The sequence below is a fragment of the Mobula hypostoma genome, chromosome 18 (assembly GCF_963921235.1).
Source record: "Mobula hypostoma chromosome 18, sMobHyp1.1, whole genome shotgun sequence".
NCBI lineage: Eukaryota > Metazoa > Chordata > Chondrichthyes > Myliobatiformes > Myliobatidae > Mobula > Mobula hypostoma.
Genome location: NC_086114.1, coordinates 64255149 through 64281372, shown reverse-complemented (window position 1 = coordinate 64281372; position 26224 = coordinate 64255149). Strand labels below are relative to the sequence as shown.

The 26224-nt window shown below is 49.9% G+C and overlaps 1 protein-coding gene across 3 annotated transcripts in view; it reads left to right on the top strand.

The window, feature by feature from the left end:
- fes (FES proto-oncogene, tyrosine kinase) overlaps positions 1 to 26224 on the top strand; it is a 108204-nt gene that overhangs the window by 13073 nt on the left and 68907 nt on the right. The window contains exons 2-4 of one of the 3 annotated variants that reach the window (XM_063071034.1): positions 14521 to 14712; positions 18671 to 18844; positions 24499 to 24595. In XM_063071034.1, the coding sequence (XP_062927104.1) occupies positions 14563 to 14712; positions 18671 to 18844; positions 24499 to 24595 (421 nt within the window). In that variant the 5' untranslated portion in view covers positions 14521 to 14562. Of the gene's footprint in view, positions 1 to 14478; positions 14713 to 18670; positions 18845 to 24498; positions 24596 to 26224 lie in introns of all 3 variants that reach the window. The other 2 variants (XM_063071033.1, XM_063071035.1) reach the window with 2 other exon arrangements.

Sequence of the window (26224 nt, the reverse complement as noted above, 5' to 3'; positions counted from 1 at the left end):
CTGGCAGTCACTGCATTGACTGAGTAACATTGCCAGTGCTGTACTGGGCACAGTCATTCTGGAAGTGTGCAGACAATGCATAGAACTGATCCCTGCACAGAGTGACTGCTGTCTGCTTCTGACTGGAGCTTATGTGGCTTCTTACACTTATAGATAGTGGATCAAAGATTCGGTAAAAGTTTGGGCACAAAAAGAGTTGATTTGGTCGATGGAGGAACTCAGCAGGTAAGGCAGCATTTATGGAGAGGAACATGTCATCAAAGATTCTTGCACATTTCTGCAGATGTACCAAGGAGAGGATTCTAACTGGTTGCGTCGCCATCTGATATGGAGGGGCCTTCTGTACAGGGTTGGAAAAAGCTGCAGGAAGTTGCAACCTCAGCCATCTCCAATTGTGGTCCAAGCAGGGTTTTATACAGCTGCAACATTACCTCATGGCTCTTGAACTCAATCCCCAGCTAATCAAGGCCAACACAGCATCTACCTTCTTCAACACCCTATCAACTTGTGAACTGGCAACTTCTTTCCCTTTGCTTTTTGTTGTGCACCTTCCTCTTTTCACAGCCTGAACTCTCACACTTTGACACACCTCAGTATTCTCTACAAAGAAAGCACACCAAAGTGTCACCACTGACCAATGCACACGAAATGCTGGAGGAGCTAGTCAGATCAGGCAGCATCGACGGAAGGAAATAAACAGTCGATGTTTATTTTGGGGCCTTCCATCAGGACTGGAAAGGAAGGGAGTAGAAGATGAATAAGAAGGTGGGGGCTGGGAAAGAGTACACGCTGGAGGGTGGTAGGTGAGACCAGGTGAAGGGGAAAGTGGGTGAGTGGGGCAGGGTGGTGAAGTGAGAAACTATGTCTGTCGTATTCCTCCAGTGTTCGGCTGTGCATGTTGCTCAGTGCATCTTACAGACTGTGAACCTTAAAAATTGGGGTGTGAAAATCGTTGAGTTGACGAGATCTGTGAAGATGCTTCTTCTTTGAATCAGAAAGCCTGTTAGCAATTTGTCATTGCACTCCCATCCCCCCAGTCCTGAACTCTGCCTCACCCGTACCCCCAGTCCTGTGCCCCACCCGTACCCCCCAGTCCTGAACTCTGCCCCACCTGTACCCCCCAGTCCTGAACTCTGCCCCACCCGTACCCCCCAGTCCTGAACTCTGCCCCACCCGTACCCCCAGTCCTGAACTGTGCCCCACCCATATCCCCCAGTCCTGAACTCTGCCCCACCCGTACCCCCCAGTCCTGAACTCTGCCCCACCAGTACCCCCAGTCCTAAACTCTGCCCCACCCGTATCCCCCAGTCCTGAACTTTGCCCCACCAGTACCCCCCAGTCCTAAACTCTGCCCCACCCGTATCCCCCAGTCCTGAACTCTGCCCCACCCGTACCCCCCAGTCCTGAACTCTGCCCCACCCGTACCCCCAGTCCTGTGCCCCACCCGTACCCCCCAGTCCTGAACTCTGCCCCACCCGTACCCCCAGTCCTGTGCCCCACCTGTACCCCCCAGTCCTGAACTCTGCCCCACCCGTATCCCCCAGTCCTGAACTCTGCCCCACCCGTACCCCCCAGTCCTGAACTCTGCCCCACCCGTACCCCCAGTCCTGTGCCCCACCCATACCCCCAGTCCTGAACTCTGCCCCACCCGTACCCCCCAGTCCTGAACTCTGCCCCACCCGTACCCCCAGTCCTGTGCCCCACCCGTACCCCCCAGTCCTGAACTCTGCCCCACCCGTACCCCCAGTCCTCAACTCTGCCCCACCCGTACCCCCCAGTCCTCAACTCTGCCCCACCCGTACCCCCCAGTCCTCAACTCTGCCCCACCCATACCCTCCAGTCCTCAACTCTGCCCCACACGTACCCTCCAGTCCTCAACTCTGCCCCACACGTACCCTCCAGTCCTGAACTCTGCCCACCCGTACCCCCCAGTCCTGAACTCTGCCCCACCCGTACCCCCAGTCCTGAACTCTGTCCACCCGTAACCCCAGTCCTGAACTTTGCCCACCCGTAACCCCAGTCCTGAACTCTGCCCACCTGTAACCCCAGTCCTGAACTCTGCCCCACGTGTACCCCCAGTCCTGAACTCTGCCCACCCGTACCCCCCCAGTCCTGAACTCTGCCCACCCGTAACCCCCAGTCCTGAACTCTGCCCACCCGTAACCCCAGTCCTGAACTCTGCCCACCTGTACCCCCCCAGTCCTGAACTCTGCCCACCCGTAACTCCCAGTCCTGAACTCTGCCCACCCGTACCCCCAGTCCTGAACTCTGCACCACGTGTACCCCCAGTCCTGAACTCTGCCCCACCCGTAAGCCCCAGTCCTGAACTCTGCCCACCCGTAAGCCCCAGTCCTGAACTCTGCCCACCCGTAAGCCCCAGTCCTGAACTCTGCCCACCTGTAACCCCAGTCCTGAACTCTGCCCACCCGTAACCCCAGTCCTGAATTCTGCCCACCAACACACCCCCAGTCCTCAACTCTGCCCCACCCGTACCCCCAGTCCTCAACTCTGCCTACCCGTACCCCCAGTCCTCAACTCTGCCCCACACGTACCCTCCAGTCCTGAACTCTGCCCCACCCGTACCCTCCAGTCCTGAACTCTGCCCCACACGTACCCTCCAGTCCTGAACTCTGCCCACCCGTACCCCCCAGTCCTGAGCTCTGCCCACCCGTACCCCCAGTCCTGAACTCTGCCCACCCGTACCCCCAGTCCTGAACTCTGCCCCACCCACATCCCCAGTCCTGAGCTCTGCCCCACCAACACACCCCCAGTCCTGAACTCTGCCCACCCGTACCCCCAGTCCTGAACTCTGCCCCACCCACATCCCCAGTCCTGAGCTCTGCCCCACCAACACACCCCCAGTCCTGAACTCTGCCCCACCCGTACCCCCCAGCATCCTGTTGGTCTCCATTCCTGAACCCTGCCCCACTCACATCCCACCCTCTGTCCTGCTGGTGCCCAGTCTCAAACTCTGCCCCACTTATCCCCCCACCACTCCCCCACCCGCAACCCATCGGTGTCCACTCCTGTATACTTCCCTTCTCGCACCCTACCCCCACCCCATGTCCCAGCTGTGTGCAGTCCTGCCCCTGCCCCTGCCCCACTCACTCCAGCCCCTTTCCCCAGTGTCTCGCTGGTGTCCCAGTCCTGTACCCTGTCCCGTTCACCCCCTCACCCCACACCGTTTTCCTTACTGGATCGACCATTTCCTGAGAGATGTTTAGGCAGAGGCTCTCAGAAAACTCTTGTCTTTGCTATTTTGCATTCCTTTGGTTTAAAATCTAAACGCGAGGCTTGTTATTTTTGGTTTGTAACAGTCAACCTCGAACACTTCCCCATGTTAACAGTCACCTTCTCCACTGTAACTTCCTCTTGCCATTACTGGCATTCTTCTGGCTTTGGGCCAAGCCGTTTCACTATAGTTACAACATTAGCATGACGCAAATGTTTGCGAAAAGCAGGATAAATCCATCTAGGTTAATCATCAGAGTGATGGGAGCTGTCACTGACTCTACCTTTGAGTGGCAGTTACTTGCCCGCTGATGTCCCACGTGCATCAGTCAATTCCAAACCTCATCCTGGCCCTTGTCCAGACACTGGACAAAGTGCTCACTCCCGCAGGCCGGGTGAGAGTGGCTGTATAGACATGAAGGCATGTTTGGCCAAGGGCGCCATCAATCAGCGTCAGGTTTATTATCACTAGACCATCGGCCATTCAGCCCCGTGAGTCCGTTCCACCATTCCATCGTGGCTGATTTATTATCTCTCTCAACCCCGTTCTTCCGCCTTTTCCCTGTAGTCTTTGCCATCCCGTCTAATCAAGAACGTATCAACCTCCACTTTAAATATGCCCAGTTACGCGGCCTTCACAGCCGTCTGTGACAGTGAATTAATTCCACAGATTCACCACCCTCTGGATAAACAAATCCCTCTTCATCTCCATGCTAAATGGACATCCCTCTATTCTGAAGGTGTGCCTCTAATCCAAGTCTTCCCCGTTATTGGAAACACCCTCTCCACGTCCACTCTATCAATATTCTGTAGTTTTCAATGAGATCTCCCTGCATTCTTCTAAACTCCACCGAGTACAAGAGCAGAGTCATCAAATGCTCCTCATATGTTAACCCTTTCATCTCAAATCATTCTTGTGAGCCTCACCAATGGCAGTACATCTTTTCTTGGATAACGGGCACAATGCTGCTCACAATATTCCAAGTGCGGTCTGACCAATGCCTTATAAAGCCTCAGCATGAAATGAATGCTAACACCGCATTTGACTTTCTCACTGTCGGTAACTTTTATGATTTAAAAAAAAAATTAGTGTTTTGCAGAGGCAGTATGCTGCAACACATAAAGTTACTATAAACTACAAAAAATGGTTAATGAGGTAGTGTTCATGCAGGGGAGATTAAAGATGAGCTTTATTTGTCACATGTACATGGAAACCTACAATGAAATGTGTTGTCTGCTTCATATTAAATCAGCCAGGATTGTGCTGGACACACCATGAATATTTCCAAGCTTCCAGAGCCAACAGAGCATAGCCAAACTTGCTGACCCTGACTGTCCGTCTTTGGAAGGTGCGAGGAGACCTGAGCGATCACGGGGACGGCGAAGCAACTCTGTATGGACAGCAACAGCTAGAGAGGTTATTTCTCCTTTGTTAGGTTTCGGGCTCCTGTACCCTTCTCTGATGGTCGTAACAAGGAGAGGGCATATCCCAGATGGTTAGGGTCCTTGATGGTGATACCTGCTCCTCAGGGCACCGCCTCTGATGGAGCTGGCTGACTCGACAACCCTTTCCAGCCACTTGTGATCCCGGCCAACGGAGCCGATGGTGCGACCAGTCAGAATCCTCCCCACTGTACATTCAGTAGAAATATTTAATTGTCCACTGACTTCAGTTTACTACTAAAGAGTAGAGGAGCCCTGGTAAAACTGAAGCCGGTGGGCATCAGAGGGAAAAGAGTAAACACAAGAAGGTCTGCAGATGCTGGAAATCCAGAGCAACACACACAAAATAGGGGAGGAACTCAACAGGTCAGGCAGCATCTACGGAAATGAACCAAGAGTTGAAGTTTCACCGAGACCCTTCTTCGGTCCTGCCTGACCTGCTGAGTTTCTCCAGCATTTTGAGTGTGCTGCAAAGGGAAAAGAGTCCAGTAGTTGGAGTCAGACCTGCAGCAGAGGGAGGTGGCTGGAGTCAGATGTCAGACAGGGAGGTGGCTGGAGTTGGACGTCACACAGGGAGGTGGCTGGAGTCGGACGTCACACAGGGAGGTGGCTGGAGTCGGACGTCACACAGGGAGGTGGCTGGAGTCGGGTCACACAGGGAGGTGGCTGGAGTGAGACGTTACACGGAGGTGGCTGGAGTCGGACGTCACACAGGGAGGTGGCTGGAGTCGGGTCACACAGGGAGGTGGCTGGAGTGAGACGTTACATGGAGGTGGCTGGAGTCGGACGTCACACAGGGAGGTGGCTGGAGTCGGGGGTCACACAGAGGGAGGTGAGATGATGTTCAATTCTATTCACACTCCTCAATGTGTGTGAGCAGCAAGACCCAGGCAACATTCACAACTGCTTGTCTAATTTCCTTTGGGATCAATAGAGTGTCTGTCTGCCTGTGTCTGGTCCTAGATGACATTCAGCTCTAAGTGGCAAGAAATCAGAATCAGGTTTAATATCTCCAGCATCTGTTGTGAAATTTGTTAATTTTGTGGCAGCAGTACATTGCAATAAATAATAAATATAGAAAAAAATTGAATTACAGTAAAATTTTAATTTAACTTTAATATACATATTATATAAGTAGAGCAAAAACAAAAATAAAAAAAAGTAGTGAGGTAGTGTTCATGGGTTCAAACTCTATTTAGAAATCAAATGGCAGAGAGGAAGAAGCTGTTCTTGAATTGTGAGTGTGCGCTTTCAGGCTTCTGTACCTCCTTCCCAACGGTGACAGTGTGAAGAGGGAATGTTCTGGGTGAGAAACTAAATTCCAGTGCCTCGGTATTTCAGTGGAATAAAGGGAATTACAATGGCATGAGAGGGGAACTGGCAAGGTTGACTGGAAAGGGACACTAACAGGAAGGACAGCAGAGCAGCAATGGTCGGGGTTTCTGCGAAAAATGAGGGAAGTGCAAGACAGATATATTCCAAATAAGAAGAAATTTTTGAATGGAAGAAGGACACTACCGTGGCTGACAAGTGAAGTCAGAGCCAAAGTAAAAGAGAGGGCATAGAAGAAAGCCAAAGCTAGTGGCAAGATAAAGGTTTGGGAAGCTTTTAAAAACTTGCAGAAGGAAACTAAGAAGGTCATTAGGAAGGAAAAGATGGATTATGAAAGGAAGCTGGTAACTAATATCAAAGAAGATGCTAAAAGCTTTTTTAAGTATATAAAGGGTAAAAGAGAGTTGAGGGTAGATATAGGACCAATACAAAATGACGTTGGAGATATTGTAATGAGAGATGCAGAGATGGCAGAGGAACTGAATGCGTATTTTGCATCAGTCTTCACAGTGGAAGGCGTCTGCAGTATGCTGAACATCCAAGAGTGTCAGGGAAGTGAAGTATGTGCAGTGAAAATTACTACTGAGAAAGTGCTCAGGAAGCTTAATGTTCTGAGGGTGGATAAATCTCCTGGACCTGATGGAAGTAGCTGGAGAGATTGCGGAGGCATTAACAATAATCTTTCAAGAATTGATAGATCCTAGCATTGTACCAGATGACTGGAAAATTGCAAATGTTACCCTGCTATTTAAGAAGGGTGGGAGACAGCAGAAAGGAAACTACAGACCTGTTAGCCTGACATCAGTGGATAGGAAGCTGTTGGAATCGATTATTAGAGTTGAGATTATGGAGTACCTGGAGGCACATGACAAGATAGGCCAAAGTCAGAATGGTTTCTTGAAAGGAAAATACTGCCTGAGTAACCTACTGCAACTTTTTGAGGAAATTACAAGCAATGTAGACAAAGGAGAGGCAGTAGATATGGTGTACTTGGATTTTCAAGGTGCTGCACATGAGGGTGCTTAGCAAGAAAAGAGCCTGTGAAATTACAGGGGAGTTTCTAGCGTGGGTGGAGCATTGGCTGGTCGGCAGAAAACAGAGAGTGGGAATAAAGGGATCCTATTCTGGCTGGCTGCCGGTTACCAGTGGAGTTCCACAGGGGTCGGTTTTGGGACCACTGCTTTTTACGATGTATGTCAATGATTTGGACTATGGGGTTTACGGATTTGTGGCTAAGTTTGCCGATGATACAAAGATAGATGGAGGAGCGGGTAGTGTTGAGCAAATAGAGAGCCTGCAGAGTGACTTTGCCTGCAGACAGATAGTTTAGGGGAATGGACAAATAAGTGGCAAATGAAGTACAATGTTGGAAAGTGTATGCCTATGCACTTTGGTGGAAGAATTAGATGGGCAGACTATTATTTAGATGGAGAGAAGAATTCAAAATCCAGAGGTTCAAAGGGACTTGGGAGTCCTTGTGCAGGATACCCTAAAGGTTAACCTCCAAGTTGAGTCGGTTGTGAAGAAGGGAAATACAATGTTGGCATTCATTTCTGGAGATATAGAATATAAGAGCAGGGATATGATGTTGAGGCTCTATAAGGCACTCATGAGACCACACTTGGAGTATCGTGTGCAGTTTTGGGCTCCTTATTTTAGAAAGGATATACTGACATTGGAGAGGGTTCAGAGAAGATTCACGAGAATGATTCCAGGAATGAAAGGGTTACGGTATGAGGAATGTCTGGCAGCTCTTGGACTGTATTCCCTGGAGTTCAGGAGAATGATGGGGGGATCTCATAGAAACATTCCGAATGTTAAAAGGCCTGAACAGATTAGATATGGCGAAGTTGTTTCCCATGGTAGGAGAGTCTAGGACAAGAAGGGACAACTTCAGGATTGAAGGATGTCCATTTAGAACGGAGATGCAGAGAAATTACTTTAGTCAGAGGGTGGTAAATCTGTGGAATTTGTTGCCACGAGCGGCTGTGAAAGCCAAGTCATTCGGTGTATTTAAGGCAGAGATAGATAGGTTCTTGATTAGCCAGGGCATCGAAGGGTATGGGGAGAAGGCAGGAGAGTTGGGATGACTGGAAGAATTGAATCAGCCCATGATTAAATGGCGGAGCAGGCGATGGACTGAATGGCCTACTTCTCCTCCTTTATCTTACGGTGGGAGTCCTTAATGATGGAGACCATCTTCCTGAGGCAACGCTCCTTGAAGACGTCTTGGATACTCGGAGGCTAGTACCCATGATGGAGCTGACTGATTTTACAACTCTGCAGCCTACTTCAATCCTGTGCAGTAGCCCTTCTCCCCACCCCCCCACCCCCCGAACCCCCATACCAGACCGTGATGCAGCCATTCAGAATGCCCTCCACTCTCCATGGTGCATCTGTAGAAGTTTTCAAGTTTTTAGGTGACAAGCTAAATCTCCTCAAACTCCGAGTGAAATATAGCTGCTGTCTTGCCTTCTTTATAACTGCATCAATATGTTGGGACCAGGTTAGATCTTCAGAGATCTTGACACCCAGGAATTTGAAGCTGCTCACTCTCTCCACTTCTGATCCCTCTATGAGGATTGGTATGTGTTCCCAAGTCTTACCCTTCCTGAGGTCCACAATCAGCCCTCTTATCTTACTTGCTGTTGAGTGCCAGGTTGTTGCTGCGACACCACTAGTTGGTATATCTCACTCCTGTACGCCCTCTCATCACCATCTGAGATTCGGCCAACAATAGTTGTATCATCAGCAAATTTATCGATGGCTTTTGAGCTGTGCCTAGTCAAACATTTGTGCCAGGCAATCACCATTTCAAACAGGAGAATTGCTTCCTCTCTTTGACAGTGAAAGACACTTTCTGTCATCGAGTTGCCCAACTATTAACATCCTGAGGTTTGTCATTGACTAGAACATGTTGGAGGCTGAGGTTCCTGTGGTGAGTGACAAAGAGGGTCTGAGGCGTGCTGGAACAGCCTCCACCTGCATGGTTCAGTTCTGTGCCAATGACTAAAGAAGTGATCAGTCCCTGCCAAGTCGCCTACAGAACTGATAGCCTGTCCATAAGACATGGGTGCAGGCCATTCAGTCCACTGAGTCTGCTATCATGGCTAATTTATTTTCCTTCTCAACCCCGTTCTCCTGCCTTCTTCCTGTAACCTCCGCTTTAAATATACCCAATGACTTGACCTCCTCGGCCATCTATGGCAGTGAATTCCACAGATTCACCACCATGTGGCCAAAAACGTTCCTCCTCTTCTCAGCTTTAAAGGCATGTCCTTGTATTCTAAGGTTGTACCCTCTGGTCTTAGACTCCCCCACTATTGGAAACATCCTCTCTGTCCCCTCTATCAATATTCAGTAGAAGAATATCGACAGTTTTGAAGAAGATGGCGCTGGTGAACAACGCGAACAAGGGCAACATCCTTCAGACAGTTCACAAAACCTGTCCTGACGAAGGGTCTCGGCCTGAAACGTCGACTGTACCTCTTCCTACAGATGCTGCCTGGCCTGCTGCGTTCACCAGCAACTTTGATGTATGTTGCTTGAATTTCCAGCATCTGCAGAATTCCTGTTGTTTGCACAAAACTATTTATTTTGGTTGGTTTCAAATATGGTCCTGCTACTTCTGGAGCCTATGATCTACATTTTGATGGTGTGTTTTTGGGCTGATTGAGCAATCTGGCGCTTTGCTGCCTTGGAGGGGGTTTGGTGAGGTTTCAAGCGAAGCGTGCGGCCTGGAGATGGGGTGCAGGCTCACGGCCTGCTCTATTTCTCACCGATCCTGCCGGTTAAAGTGCCAGGGAAGGTTGAAATCCACGAGGATGGGAGTGGAAGGCAAGCAGGTGTTCAGCACCATCTGCCTGCGGGTAACCGCTCCCTCTCTCGCTCCCGCTCCTGCTCTCATCGCTCCTGCTGGAAGCGGGTGTTGGAGTCCTGGGTCTTGAGCAAGCTCTGTGTCTTGGACACAGTTTGTGGACTGGACACTGTCGTTCCTGTTATGATGTGTTTCTGGTTTCTGCTGGCTCCTTCTTTGTTGCTGTTTTCTACGGTTTTGATTGGAGCAGACTGGTATTGCCGCCTGCAGTCAACCAAAGTCTGGCACTGGAACGAGCTGAGCTGAGCAGAGCATTTCTGGACTGTTTGGATGACATGTGGGTTGATGTATATATTTTCTGTTTTCCACTTTGTTTTGAGCCTTTTGCGCAATTTGTTCCTTGCGTGTTGGGGTTTTTCTTTGAACAGGTTCCATGTTTCGTGACTGTCTGTGGGAGGACGAATTCAGCGCTGTATACTGCGCTGCATTGGTACTCTGATAAAAATGAAGTTTCATTTCGATGAGCTCTCCCTACATTCCTCTGAACTCCAGTGGGCCTGTACGCAGAGTCGTCAACTACTCCTCATACATTAACTCTTTCATTGCCAGGAACATTCTCGTAAACCACCCCTGGACCCTTTCCACCGTCAGCACCTCCTTCCTTAGCTGAGGGGCCCAAAACTGCTCACAATACTCCAAGGATGGTTTGGTTAAAGCCTTATAAAGCCTCAGCATTACATCCTTGCTCTTATATTTTAGAGCAGGGTTCTCAACCAGAAGTCACTCAGGGTTCTGCGAGAGATTGTGATTTATTTACAAAAAACATTGTTTTTTTGAACTTTGCGTGATGCTAGAGCTCGCAGTGGAGGGCAGTGACTGAGCATCCCCATTAGCAATCTCATTGGAGGTCTGTCAGCCCAGCGTGGCGGTGCCCAGTCCGACCATGTTTATTTAGTTGTGTCCATTCTCAGTTTTTGATGCGAAATAGGGGAGGCCATTGATAATTGGTGAGTGCTGTATTGCATGGAGGGGAGGACAGTAGGGTGATAATTGGTGAGCACCGTATTGCATGGAGGGGAGGAGTGTGAAGTGCGTTTCCAAGCATTGAATGGACTCGCCCAACTTGGGCTGTGACGTCAGTCTCTCCCTCCCTCCCCTGACTGACCTCTGGGAATGAACAAACTCTGTTGGTGTAGTAGAAAATTGGAGGGAAATTTTCACAGTGAGCATTCTCTCCACCAGTGGCACACAGTGGTGATGGTATACACTGCGCACCATATGCATTGCAATTACTTACCTAGGCTGCCTTAAAGTGTTGTCCTAACCACAAGCTCAACGGCCAAGAAGGACGAGGCAGTGGGTGTAGGAGAGTGCCACTCCCACAGGTCTGCCTGCACTTCACACGCCGTTCCGAGTTACCACTGCGTGCCTGGGTGCTTCGACATCATTGGGTCTGAATCACAGAACATAGACAGTGCAACACAGTACAGGCCCTTGGGCCCACAATGTTGTGCTGACCTTTCAAACTACTCCAAGATCAGTCTAACCCCTTCCTCCCACATAACCCTCCATTTTTCTTTCATCCGTCTGCCTGTTTATGAGTGTCTTAAACAGGTCTAATGTGTCTGCTTCACTGTCCATTTTCCTCCCCTCTCTTTCCCCTCCATTCCCCTTCACCAGCTCCTTTTTAAAAAAATCTGTCTTTCCTCCTGCCCCTGCTTTCCCATTCAGAAATCGGGAAGATTCTGGGAGAAAACCTACGTATCACAAGGAGAATGTAGACGGTGCCAGGATTGAACTCTCAGCTCCGATATCCTGAGCTGTAATAGTCATGCTAACCGTGGCACCCAATGGCATGTTGATACGAGATATTATTGAGGGTAACTACAGGGAGAGATACTGGAGATGGTCTGCTGGTGCATCTTCATTTTACTCTCACCTCAGCTCAGTGGTAAAATCTCTGAGAGTAGGGCAATAGAAAATACAAAGTAAATTTTAATATCAAACTACCTATACACAATCCTGAGATTCACTTTCTTGTGGGCATACTCAAGCAAATCTATAGAATAATAACTATAACAGAATCAATGAAAAGCTGCCCAACTAGGGCGTTCATTCAGAGTGCAGAAGAGAACAAACTGTACAAATACAAAAAGAAGAAATAATAATAAATAAATATCAAGAATGAGAGATGAGGAGTCCTTAAAAGTGAGTCCACTGGCTGTGGGAGCATTTCAATGATGGATGAGTGAAGTCATCCCCTTTGTTCAAGAGCCTGATGGTTGAAAGGTAATAACGGTTCCTAAACCTGGTGGTGCAAGTTCTGAGGCTCTTGTACCTTCTTCCTGACGGCAGCAGTGAGAAGAGAGTATGACCTGGGTGGTGGGGGTCTCTGATGGTGCTACTTTCTTGAAACAGCATTTCATGTAGATGTGCTCCATGGTGGTGAGGACTGGAATGGACTGTGATGGACTGGGCTGCATCCACTACTTTTTGTAGGATTTTTCCATTCAAGGGCATTGGTGTTTCCACACCGGGCTGTTTAGCAGACAATCGGTATACTCTCCACTACACATCTATAGAAGTTTGTCAAAGTTTTAGATGTCATGCTGAATCTCCACAAGCTCCTAAGAAAGTAGAGGCACTGCAATGTGGGCCCAGGACAGGTCCTCCGAAATAATAATGCCAAAGTTGCTGACCCTCTATACCTTTCATACTCCAATGAGGACTGGCTCTTGGACCTCTGGTTTCCTTCTCCTGAAATTTATAATCAGTTCTTTGGTCTTGCTGACATTGAGTGAGAGGTGGTTGTTAGGATACATTCAGCCAGATTTTCCACCTCCCTCCCATATGTGATTAGTCACCACATCTGATATGGCCTGCGACAGTGATGTTATCGGCAAACTTGAATATGACATTAGAGCTGTGCTTATCCACACAGTCATAAATGTAAAGTGAGTAGAGCAGGGGACTAAGCACATGGTTTGTGATGCACCAGTGCTGATGGAGACCATGGAGGAGATGTGACCAATCTGACCTGACTGTGTTCTACAAGTGAGGAAATCAAGGATCCAATTGCACAAGGAGATATTGAGGCCAAGGTCTTGGGGTTTATTGATTAGTTTTGATGGGATAATAGTATTCAATGCCAAGCAGTAGCCGATAAAGAGCATCCCGATGCTTGGACCTTTGCTGTCCAGATGTTCCAGGGTTGAGTGAAGAGCTGATGAGATGGCATCTGTTGTGGATCTGTTGCTCCTGAAGACAAATTGGAGCAGATCTAAATTGCTTCTCAGGCAAGGGTTGATGTGTTTCATCACTAACGTCTCAAAGCACTTCATCACTGTGGATGTAACTGCTACTGGACAATAGATATTGAGACAGGTCACCACGCTTTTCTTGGGCACTGGTATAATGGAAGCCTGTTTGCAGCAGGTGGGTACCACACAATGCCAATGTGAGGGGTTAAAGATCTCAGTGAACACCAGGCAGTGGAAAGGTGATACCAAACGATCTCCACACAATGGCAGGGACAGGGCTCTGCATGGAATCATAACAATTAAAATCAGGATTTTTATTACTGACGTGTGTTGTGAAATTTGTTGTTTTGCAGCAGCAGTACACTGTAATATATAAAATATACAACAAATTACAATATAGAACAGTGAAAAAATTGCCTTGCATGCAGATCAACTCAGTGCACACTACATTGAGGTAGTGCAAGGTTAAGCAATAACGGATCTGGAGTTATGAGTAACAGCTACAGAGAAAGTACAATGCAGGTAAACAATAAGGTGCAAGATCATAATGAGGGAGATTGTAAGGTCAGGAGTCCATCTTGTCTTCTGAGGGAACTACTTAATAATCTTATAACAGTGCGATAGAAGTTGTTCTTAAGCCTGGTGGTGCGTGCTTTTGGGCCTTTGTATCCTCTGCTGGATGAGAGGGGGAGAACTGAGAACGTCTGTGGTTGGTGGTGTCTTTGGTTGTGCTGGTTGGTTTACCAAGGCACTGAGAAGTGTAGACCAAGTCCCTGGAGGGGTGGCAGATTTCTGTGATGTGCTCAGCTGTGTCCACAACACTCTGGTCACAGGCAGAGCAGTTACCATACCAAGCCAGATAGAATGCATTTTACAAATCTAATAGAAACAAAAGCAGAATTAGGCCATTCAGCCCATCAAGTTTGTTCTATCATCCCATCATGGCTGATCTATTATCCCTCTCAACCCCATTCTCCTGCCTCTTTCCAATAATCTTTGATGGCTAATCAAGAATCTGTGAACCTCTGCTTTAAATAAACCCATTGACTTGGTCTCCACTGCTGTCTGTAGCAATGAATTCCACAGATACACTACCCTCTGGCTAAAGAAATTCCTCCTCGTTTCTGTTCTGAAAGGATGTTCTCCCATTCTGTGGTGCATCAATAACAATTGGTAAGGATTGACGGAGACGTGCCAGTCCAGCTCGGGGAATGCTGCATCATTGGGACAGTATTGCAGGAGCTTTGTAGCACGAGAGGGGCTAGACTGCAGGGGTACTGCACTACCAGAGGCGTGCAAGGACCCAAGCTGCAGCTGGGGAGCCTGTGCTCAGCGTTCGGCTTGTGCTTGTCCTACATCGATGATTAACGTGTTTCCTTCCTTCTGCTGGCGAAGGTGCAGGCAATGGGTTTCAGCTCGGATCTCTGGTGTCCGCAGAGCCACGCGGTGCTGCTGCGGCTCCAGGACTCGGAGCTGCGGATGATGGAGGTGATGAAGAAGTGGATGACCAGCCGCATGCGGAGCGACAAGGAGTACTCCATCCTTCTTCGCCAGATGACCTCGCAGGTGGAGAGGCAGGAGAACAGCCTGCAGGCAGGAGGGGGCGACTACATCAGTCAGCTCAGCAAGGTACAGGGGAGAGATGGTGCCTGGGGGGAATCTCCACAAGTGTTGGCCCAAGTTACACAGACAATGGCCAGGCCCAGAGGCAGCACTCCGCCCTTGGCAGCTCTGCAGACCCCAAGTAGAAAGGCTCTGACAGACTTGCCCAGTGCTGAGGGAGGGTCACACTGTGGGAGGGGTGGTACTGAGGGAGGGTCACACTGTGGGAGGGGTGGTACTGAGGGAGGGTCACACTGTGGGAAGGTCGGTACTGAGGGAGGGTCACACTGTGGGGGTGGGTGGGGAGAGTGGTACTTAGGGAGGGTCACACTGTGGGAGGGGGGTACTGAAGGGAGTCACACTGTGGGAGGGGTGGTACTGAGGGAGGGTCACACTGTGGGGGGGGGGCGGTACCGAGGGAGGGTCACACTGTGGGGGGGTGGTACCGAGGGAGAATCACACTGTGGGAGGGGTGGTACCGAGGGAGGGTCTCACTGTGGGAGGGGTGGTACCGAGGGAGGGTCACACTGTGGGGGGGGGGCGGTACCGAGGGAGGGTCACACTGTGGGGGGGGGGCGGTACCGAGGGAGGGTCTCACTGTGGGAGGGGGGGGCGGTACCGAGGGAGGGTCTCACTGTGGGAGGGGGGCGGTACCGAGGGAGGGTCTCACTGTGGGAGGGGGGGGCGGTACCGAGGGATGGTCTCACTGTGGGAGGGGTGGTACCGAGGGAGGGTCACACTGTGGGGGGGGCGGTACCGAGGGAGGGTCACACTGTGGGGGGGGGCGGTACTGAGGGAGGGTCACACTGTGGGAGGGTCGCTACCAAGGGAGGGTCTCACTGTGGGAGGGGTGGTACCGAGGGAGGTCACACTGTGGGAGGGGTGGTCCTGAAGGAGGGTCACGCTGTGGGGGGGGGGCGGTACCGAGGGAGGGTCACGCTGTAGGATGGTCGGTACCGAGGGATGGTTTCGCTGTGGGAGGGGCGGTACCGAGGGAGGGTCACACTGTGGGAGGGGCGGTACCGAGGGAGGGTCACACTGTGGGAGGGGCGGTACCGAGGGAGGCTCACAATGTGAGAGGGGCGGTACCGAGGGAGGGTCACACTGTGAGGGGGTGGTACTGAGGGGGAGTCACACTGTGGGAGGGGTGGTACTGAGGGAGGGTCACACTGTGAGAGGGGTGGTACTGAGGGGAGTCACACTGTGACTGAGGCAGTACCGAGGGAGGGTCTCACTGTGGGAGGGGCGGTACCGAGGGAGGGTCACACTGTGGGAGGGGCGGTACCGAGGGAGGCTCACAGTGTGAGAGGGGTGGTACTGAGGGAGGGTCACACTGTGGGGGGGCGGTACCAAGGGGGAGTCACACTGTGGGAGGTGCGGTACCGAGGGAGGGTCACACTGTGAGAGGGGCGGTACTGAGGGGAGTCACACTGTGGGAGGTGCGGTACTGAGGGAGGGTCACACTGTGACTGAGGCGGTACCGAGGGAGGGTCACACTGTCGGAGGGGCGGTACCGAGGGAGGGTCACACTGTGGGAGGGGTGGTACTGAGGGAGGGTCACACTGTGGGGGGGGTGGTACTGAGGGGGAGTCACACTGTGGGAGGAGTGGTACTGAGGGAGGGTCACACTGTGACTGAGGCAGTACTGAGGGAGGGTCACACTGTGAGAGGGGCGGTACTGAGGGGAGTCACACTGTGGGAGGTGCGGTACTGAGGGAGGGTCACACTGTGACTGAGGCAGTACCGAGGGAGGGTCACACTGTGACTGAGGCAGTACTGAGGGAGGGTCACACTGTGGGGGGGGTGGTACTGAGGGGGAGTCACACTGTGGGAGGAGTGGTACTGAGGGAGGGTCACACTGTGAGAGGGGCGGTACTGAGGGGAGTCACACTGTTGGAGGGGCGGTACCGAGGGAGAGTCACACTGTGGGGGGGGGGTGATAGGGGTGGGGAGATGGTAGGTGGTAGAGTGGTGGTACTGAGGGAGGGTCACCCTAATGGGGGGGTGATACTGAGAGTCAGACTGAAAAGTCAGAGGGACTGATTTGTAGAGGCGATTTCTCTCAGCTGATTAACATCAACCACGGTGTCAGAATCCGGTTTATTGTCACTGACATATGTTGTGAAATGTGTTTCTTTCTGGCTGCAGTTCAGTGCAATACGTAATTTTAAAAATATTGTAAGTTACAAAAATAAATCAATGAATAGTGCAGATGTCGGTTAATGAGGTAGTGTTCACGGACCGTACAGAAACCTGATGGTGGAGAAGCAGAGACTGCTCCTAAAACAGTGTGTCTTTAGCCTCCTGTACCTTCTCCCTGATACCACTAATGAGAAGAGGGCATGTCCCGAACGGTGAGGGTACCTCTTGGGGCACCACCTTTTGAAGATGCCCTCAGTGGCTGGAGGGTTGTGTCCACGATGGTGCTGGGTGAGTTTGCTCCCTCTGCAGCCTCTGTCGGTGCTGTTTATTGGAACCTCCAGACCAGGAGTTGATGCAACTGGTAAGAACACTCACCACCATACATCTGAAGAAATTTGCCAGAGTCTTTGCTGAGCAAGATCAACTGGTCAATTAAAACATCGATCATTGCAAGGTCACTTCCATCCATTTCCTCTGGGTTGAGTTGAACCTGTTGTGAAGATTCGGGAATTAGGAGCAGGACTGGGCATGCAGACCTTCGGGCTCTTCACTCGTTCATCAGGATCATGCCTGCTCTGTCCCGCCCTATCCTCAGCTGTCAACTCCCTTCACATCCAGAAATCTTACTAATTCGTGTTTTGAATAAGTCGGTAACTGAAACTCCACAAACCTCTCTAAGATAGTTTACCAAGCTCTGTCTGAAGATTTTTTTTTCTTTATCTCTGCCTAAATTGTTACCCTTTATTCAGTGATTATGACTCCAGGTTCTTGTCTCTTCAGCCGGCAAAACCTCGTCCCTCTCACAACTTTGTATTGAGATTTCATCCCATTCTTCCTAATAAGGTAATGGCCCCTACTGGGGCACAGGCTGCCAATGACAGTGCGCCAGAGTCCTCTGCCCTGGGCCAGGCTTCAGTATCTCCAGGCCTAGTCCATCGAAGATTCTTCCTCTCCCAGGGACGAGGCCTTTAGAGCTCCTGTAGTTCTGGGTTTTCTCAGGATGAGGTTGTTAGCCCCATTTCCAGATCCCCTCCTTTCACAGCCAGGCTTGGGACTGTCTATGGTGAAGTTATCCTATTACATGCCGGAAAATATAGGGCCTTGCCCCTTCATTTGACAAACACATTATCCTGGGTGCCCGTCTAGTAAAAATTACTCGCTCCAAGTTAAGTATCCACTCTTTTCTTTAGGTAAGAAGACCCAAACTGTACATGGTATTGCAGTTGTGGTCTCACCAAGATATGGCTGTGGTAAGAATACAGAACAGAACAGGCCCTCCAGCCCCCGGCGTTCACATACTCCACCAAGTGACTATCTTTACTCTTGTACTCAATTCCTCTTGTATCACCAAAGACTCGGCAAATTTCTATAGATGTAGTGTGGAGAGCATTCTAACTGGTTGAATCACCGTTTGGTGCGGAGGCTCCCATTCACAGGAGTGAATGAAACTCCAGAGTTGTATGTTAGCCAGCTCCATCTTGGGCACAAGCCGTACACCGTCGAGGACATCTTACACAGGCAGTGCCTCTGTGTTCTGTGACGGTGGGGAAGACACCACGTTGGAATCTGAATACCACAAAGGTCTGGGAATACGGCTGCCGAGGTCTCTGATCTGGCATCCATCATGAAGGGCCCTCATGCCCTCTCCTCGTTACTACCATCGGGAAGGAGGCACGGGAGCCTGAAGACACACACTGAACAGCTTCCTCCCCTCGGCCATCAGGTTTCTGAATGGTCCTCACTTACTTTACTCTCTTTTTGCATGACTTATTGGCCCTCAGTGGTGTTTTTGCGTTTTCTGGTTCTGTCAGTGAGTCTGAAAGCTTCCTGTCTGTCCTTGCAGTCCTGGGCCACCATCGTGAATCAGACGGAGGCACTGAGTCGCGCCATGCGGAAACATTCGGACGACCTGAGCTCGGGGCCCATTAACAAGCTCACCCTGCTGATCCGTGACAAGCAGCTGCTGAAGAAGAGTTACACTGAGCAATGGCAACACATCAGCCAGGAGGTGTTGAAGGTACAGGACAGGAGGTGTATCCGTTCATCTGACTGGCTACACATCGGGAATCTCCATCCCGGAAAACCTCTGATTCTCTGGAAGTTCCCCCCCCCCCCCACCCTACATTTCTTCATTTCTCTTCAGTCTTTCTTCTCCCAACAGCGTTGTCTCGGACCAGCGGGCACAGTCTCGGAATAGAAGGATGTCCCTTTAGAACTGGGATGAGGAGGAATTTCTTTAGCCAGAGGGCAGAGCATCTGTGGAATTCATTTCCACGGGTGGCTGCAGAGGAGAGGCTAAGTCATCGGGTATACTTAAAGCAAAGGTTGATAGGTTCTTGATTAGTAAGGGTGTCATACCTTGTGGGGAGAAGGCAGGAGAATGGGGTTGAGAGGGAAAATAAGTCAGTCATGATTGAATGATAGGATCGAGACCATGGGCCAAATGGCCTAATTCTGCTCCTGTGTGTTGTGGTCTTTTGGTCTCCTCAGCTGGTGAAGGTGGTTTTGTAAGACTGGTCTGGTCAGAATTTCCACTGAACACTCCCAGTACACAAACCTGCATCCCTGATCTGCCCTGTACATTCCTAATAAGCCAGTCGTAAGACCTCCCTTCCCCCATTACTCTGTGCGTAGTGCATCCTCACAGCCCCCATATAAGCTTCACATACAGTGATCGGTATCTCTGACCAGCCACAAACAATACTGTTTAAAAAGAAATCTGCAAAGCGAAGATGCTTTCAAAAGTAATGAAATAAACATTTCCTAAATATAGAATATTTTCTGATAAGGAGCAGTAAACAGTAAGACACTAAATCAAAGCAATATTTAGGATGAATACCCTTTGCCTTTCAAACTGCATCAATTCTTTTGGGTGCGCTGTCATGTAGTTTTATAAGAAAATCGGCTGGTAGGTTACTCCCAAGCGTCTTGGAGATCTTGCCACAGTTCTTCTGCAGACTTTGGCTGTCTTGCTGGCTTCTGTCTCTCCAGGTAATCCCAGACAGCCTCGATGATGTTGAGATCAGGGCTCTGTGGAGACCATACCATCTGAAACCTTATTAAAAAAAAATCTAGCATGCCCAAGACAGTTTTTAACTTACCGTACAACGCACTCTCATGGTGGTCAGCGGAAATGGTGATCGATTGCACGTTTTGGGAACATACAGACCCAGCCTGGTGCAGCTTTCTCAATAAAGGTGCCACCAAAGCCGAGAAGGGTCGCAGCACTGGAGCAAAAAGGAAACGATAACAGTGGAAAGAAGGAGCAGCCCAGCTGCAGAACCTTCACACGCTTGGCCCACGTGTGGGAGGGGAGGTACTTCCTAGCCCGGATTGGACTCATCAGTCACCTCCAGACACACAAATAACAAACACACCCACCAAAGCATGTCAGCGGTCCTCATCTCTCACAATGGACGCACATGCACACATAGTGACACAGAGGCCATTCAGTCCATCAGGGTTAATGCTAGCCCTCTGGGGACAGTGCCATCAGTCCCATACCCCCTCATTATCTCACTGTAGCACTGCAACTTTATTCTTTCTACGCTAGTAATTTACAATGGCCAATTAACTCAGTGACCTGCAAGAGTCTTTGGGGTGTGGGAGGAAATCGGAGCACTCTGGGAAAACCAGCTCAGTCACAGGGAGACACAAGGTGCTGCCAATGTTGGAAATCTTCAGCAACACACAAAATGCTGGGAGAACTCAGTAGATCAAGCAGCATCTATCTGTTTAAAAAAAAAGTCAACATTTTGGGCTGAGACCCTTCCTCAGGATTTGAGTTCCCCAGCACTGTGTGTGTGTGTGTGTGTGTGTGTGTGTGTGTGTCTGTGAGAGTGTGTGTGTGTGGCATTGAACGTGTGATAGTGAGTGTGTGTGCCTGTGTGTGTGTGTGAGGTCACAGGGTGATGGTGCGAACTCCACATAGACAGCAGTGGAGGTCAGGATGGAGCCAGAGTGGCTGGAGCTGTGATACAGCAACTCTACCCACTGGGGCACCCACCTTTTGATACTGGATTTTGGAATGCATAAACCGGACATCTTGAAGATAAAGGAAGTTCAGCCTGTGGCCCTCTGGGTTTGACTAGCTGAGGACTGGAGACTAGTACAGCCCCGGGGCCTTGGCAGTCGTTTTCCCAGGCCAATGTGATATCCAGATTGAAAGGATCTAGTGTGTTGTAACCTACTCCAAGATCCCCTCACATAGCACATTACAGACTCTTAGATAGCACATGGATGAAATACATCTTCGTGTCTATCTAAGAATCTCTAATATATCAGCCTGGCAGGGCATTCCACACACCCAGCGCTCTGTGTTTAAAAAAAAAATCCTACCTCTGATATCCCCCCTCCTATACTTTCCTCCAGTCATTTCAAAATTATACCCCCTTGTATTAGTCATTTTCCACCCTGGGAAAAAGGTGATGGCTATCCACTTGATCACTGCCTCTTACCATCTTGTACACCTCCATCAAGTCACCTCTCAACCTCCTTTGTTCCAAAGAGACAAGCCCTCGCTGACTCAACCTTTCCTCATAAGTCATGCTCTCTAATCCAGGCAGCGTCCTGGTAAATCTCCTCTGCACCCTCTCCAAAGCTTCCTCATCCTTCCCATACTGAGGTGACCAGAACTGAGCAAGTGTGGTCCAAACAGGGTTTTGTAGAGCTGCAACATTACCTCACGGCTTTTCAACATTCAGACTGAACGGAATGAGAATCAGGTTTATGATCACTGACTTGTGTCGTGAAGCTTGTTATTTTACGGCAGCAGTGGAAAAAAAAGTGATATATTACCAGAAGAGATATACAACTAAATAAATAGTGCCAAAGGGGAATAGTGAGGGAGTGACCATGGGTTCGCGGTCCGTTCAGCAATCTGATGGCGCAGGGGAAGGCCATGTTCCTAAAACGTTGACTGGGTGTTGTCAGGCTCCTGGACCTCCTCCCTGATGGCAGCAATGAGAAGAGGGCACGTCCTGGGTTTTGGATTTTGGAGGTCCTTAAACATGGATGCCACCTCCGTGAGGTACCTCTTTCTGAAATTGTCCTCACTGGTTGGCAGTGTGCCCGTGATGGGGCTGGTTGAGTCTGCAACCCTCTCTGCAGCTTTTCCCGATCCTGCGTATTGGTGCTTCCATACCAGACGGTGATACCGACCGTCAGAACGCTCTCCATGGCACCTCTGTAGAAATTTGCCAGTCTTCGGTGACAAGCCATGATGGAATGGCAGAGCAGACTCAATGGGCTGAATGGCCTGATTGTGTCCCTATGTCTTATGGTCTTATACCAAAGCACCTCAAACTCCTGAAGGAAGTATAGACACCGGTGTTCCTTCTCTGAAATGGCTTCAGTATGATCAGATCGATCCTCTGAGATGTTGATGCCCCCATCCGTGTGACTCACAATCTGAGCTGCCCTCCCACCCCCACCACTGCTTCCCGCCTCTACCCCGTGACTACAACTCCATCTGCCTGTCGTAACCTTTACCTGCAGAGCTGCAACATGTTGTATTGAGGTGTTTGTGTTTCTTGTGAAGCTTTGGGTTATGGTATGGGTGGAGGGACTTTGGAGTACACCTGACACACCCTTCCCTACGGTGGCAACTTGTGTTAGTTACAGTCGTAAATAGAACCACTTTAAAAAAACCGGTTTGTCGAGGTGTTGTGTTCTCTCGTGTTTGCCAGTATGTTCACTCCCTGTAAGGGTAGATGCTGTTACGTGGAATGAGCCAGAAGCCAAGGTCACGTCACTGCGGTGAGCCCACACTGTTTCCCTTGGAGATGCGGGAGACTGCAGGTCCAGTGGGGAGTATGGAATGATAGGGATATTGTGTGGGCAGAGGAGATTAGTTTGATCACTGATTTTATTGGTTTGACACAGCATTGTGGGCCAAGGGGCCTGTTCCTGTACTGTTCTGTGTTCTATCCCTTCACCACCTGTACCAGCCATTTCTCCTCTACCTCTCAGTGCAGAGGAAGGGACTCGATCCCATGTCGACTGTTTCCCTCCTGGCCTGGGTTCCTCCGCTACTTTCCAGTCCCCAAAGGCCGTTCAGACCAGTGCAGCTGAGCCGGCCCTCGGATAAAGCTCTCCAGCTAAGCCCAAACACACAAGGTTCTGCAGACGCTGGAAATCCAGAGCAACTTGCACAAGTGCTGGGGGAACTCAGCAGGTCAGGCAGCATCTACGGAGAGGAATAAGCTGTCTGTGTTTCGAGCCAAGACCCGTCATCAGAATTTGAACAGATTATCTGAATTAACATCCTGTTGAAGCGTCTCGGCCCGAAACATTGACTCTTTGTTCCTTTCCATGGACGCTGCCTGACCAACCAGACCCACTCGGCTGGCTCCCTGGCCATCTCTAACCCCTCTTGAGTCTTTGTTTTATTTCACCTGAGCAGGAACTGGTTTTCCATTTTTCCCCTTTGGAAAGTTTCCTGCCGCCCCCTCTGCTGGTTTTCCTGCCACTCAATATCCACTTGGTAATTGCTTCAACTGTAAACAGAGGTGACCATCTCCCTGATGCATCAGCCCTGCTGTCTAATCCTAGTCACAGTTCCTTCAGGAAGAGGCAAAGGTGAAACAGTCCGCATCCAACTGATTCTCCGTCCACACTTTATGGACAGTCTTCCCCACCCATTCTGACCATCCCTGAGGCCTCGCACACTTGGCACACCCACAAAGACACTCTCTCGGTAGTGTAGCACGACACTGTTACATCTCGGGGCGTCAGAATTCAGAGTCCAATTCTGGCATCCTCTGTTGGAAGTTAGTGTGTTCCTTCCTGTGAGCGTGTGGGTTTCTAAATTTTAAAAAAGTCTCAGTTACAAGTGCTTACACATCTGCTGTTTGTTACCACTACCTATGCTTATGGGCAGTTTTCATCAAGATATGCTGTTCTGCTCTACACAAACACCCACAAGCATAGGGGAAAATTAACTCCAGGAGAAAGTGCAGAGAAGACCTGCGGGTTAGTGGGTCACATAGGTGTGATTGGGTAGTGCAGCTTGTTGGGTCTGAAGGTCTGTTACCATACTGACTGTCCAAGTAAATAAAAACAGGCAGCAAATCAGGCAGCGTCTGTGGAGGTAAATGGACAAGCCTGAGAGCTTTCATCCTGGACTCCTGTGTCCATCAAGTCCATCAATGCGATTTCGCCTCCCTCGTTTTCTGTCATTTTAACAAGACAACTCTTTGTCAATCTTAAACACAAGAGATCCTGCAGATGCTAGAAATCTAGATCAACAAAGTGAAAACGCTGGAGGAACTCAACAAGTCAGGCAACGTCAACAGAGAGGAATAAACAATCGATGTTTCGGATCATCAGGGCTGGGAAGGGGGGGGGGGTGGGGAGGACACCGGAATAAGAACGTTGTGGGCCGAGGAGGAGGACAAGATGGAAGGTGAGAGGGCGAGGGGGATGAAGTAAGAAGCTGGGAGGTAATAGGTGGAAAAGGTGAACTGCTGGAGAAGAAGGAATCTTTATCATTCTGATATTGCATTTAGTCCTCTCAATCTTCAACTCCCACTGGTGTATCCACCAAAAGTTCTGGATGTCCTCTTATGTCACCGGTAAAAGAACTGACTCAAGTTGCATAGAAATGAGTGTTTCTCCTGAAGGTCACGTTGTAAGAAGCTGTGTTTAAGCTGTGCTTCTCTGGTTTTACAGAACACACAAAATGAAGTTGAGAAACTGAAATCACAATATCGCCAGCAAGCCAAGGAAGTGAGCGCAGCGAAGAGGAAACTTCATGAGGCTAGCAAAGGTGAGTGCAGCGGAGAGAAGAGCAAACTCTGTCAGCTCCCGCAACCGTGACACTGGGAATCAGAATCTGGTTTATTATCGCTGACGTATATTGTGAAATTTGTTGTTTTGTGGCAGCAGTGCAGTGAATTATAAATTATAACAAGAAAAATACAGAATATGTCGAGGCCTTCTGTTGGTCAGGGTTGACAGTGGATGTTGTATCCTAGCTGACTACGTGATACGCAAGCCAGGGCAGTATGATACGGAGAGCAAGCTGTTGTCGAAGCAACAGGCTTCCCCCTCCACCAGCTGATGAGTCAAAAAGAATGGCAGAGACCAATTAGCGGGAGGATTGAAGGACATTTTCAATCTCTCATTGCTGCAATCAGAGGTTCCCATCTGCTTCAAAAGAGCAACAATCATACCAGTGTCCAAGAGGAGCAGGGAGAGCTGCCTCAGTGACTAATGCCCTGAGGCAGGTTGAAGCTCAAGTTGAAGTTTACTTGTCATTCAACCATACCTGAACACCCATGAATACAGCCCAATGAAACAGCGTTACTCTGGGCCAAGGTACAAAACACAGCACCAACAGTCACACACAGCACAGGCCGCATCTAGCCCATGGAAGGTAGCAAGCACTTCTGCGATATCAGTAAAATACAGTCGCAGAAAAAAACTGTAGTCCAAGACCCTGAATCCATGAAGGTTGCAGCAGTCTGCACCAAACATAATATATTGTGTCTTTTGCAGAGCAAGTACCTGGGGGTGGGGGGGGGGCAGCACCACCTCTAGCAGAACACTGTGCCTCACTGCCTCCAGTGGAGTGCCTCTCCCCTGGGTGGCAATCTCCAGCAGGCTCTTGCCATCACAAGGAAAGTGACTAAGGCAATCACTTGTACATCGCCTTCGTGTACCGAAGCCCCTCTGACGCAGGAGGCGCCGTGGTCCGCACCAAGCCCAGCTCCAAAAGTTTCTCCACTGATGGGGTAGACCTGGAGTACTTTGAGTTCTTAGTGTCCAGCAGGGTCCTGCAAATGTTGAAAATGTGTTTTAAAAAGGCAATAACACCCTTGGTTGACCCCATAGAAGCTGCTGTGTGCAAGCATGCTGCCATCTTACTAGATCAGACTCTTCTGTGATGAGGTGCTTTGAGAAGTTGGTCATGGCTTGAATCAACTCCTGCTTAAGCAAGGACCTGGACCCACTGCAATATGTCCACAGCAGATACAACCTCACTGGCTCTCTACTTGGCCTTGGATCATCTGGACAATAGCAATACCTACATCAGGCTGCTGTTTATTGACTACAGCTCAGTGCTCAACACCATCATATCCACAGTACTAATTACCAAGCTCCAAAACCCTGGGCCTCTGTACCTCCCTCTGCAAGTGGATGCTTGACCTCCTCACTGGGAGACCACGGTCAGTGCAGATTGGAAATGACGTCTCCTCCTCACCGACGATCAAGACGGTGCACCTCAAGCTTGTGTGCTGATGAGACCACTGCTCTACTCTCTACACAGCCATGACTGTGTGGCTCGGCACAGCTGAAACACCATCTATAAATTTGCCAGCAACACAACTACTGTTGGCAGAATTTCAGGTGGTGACAAGGAGGCGTACAGGAGAGGGATAGATCAGCTGGTTGA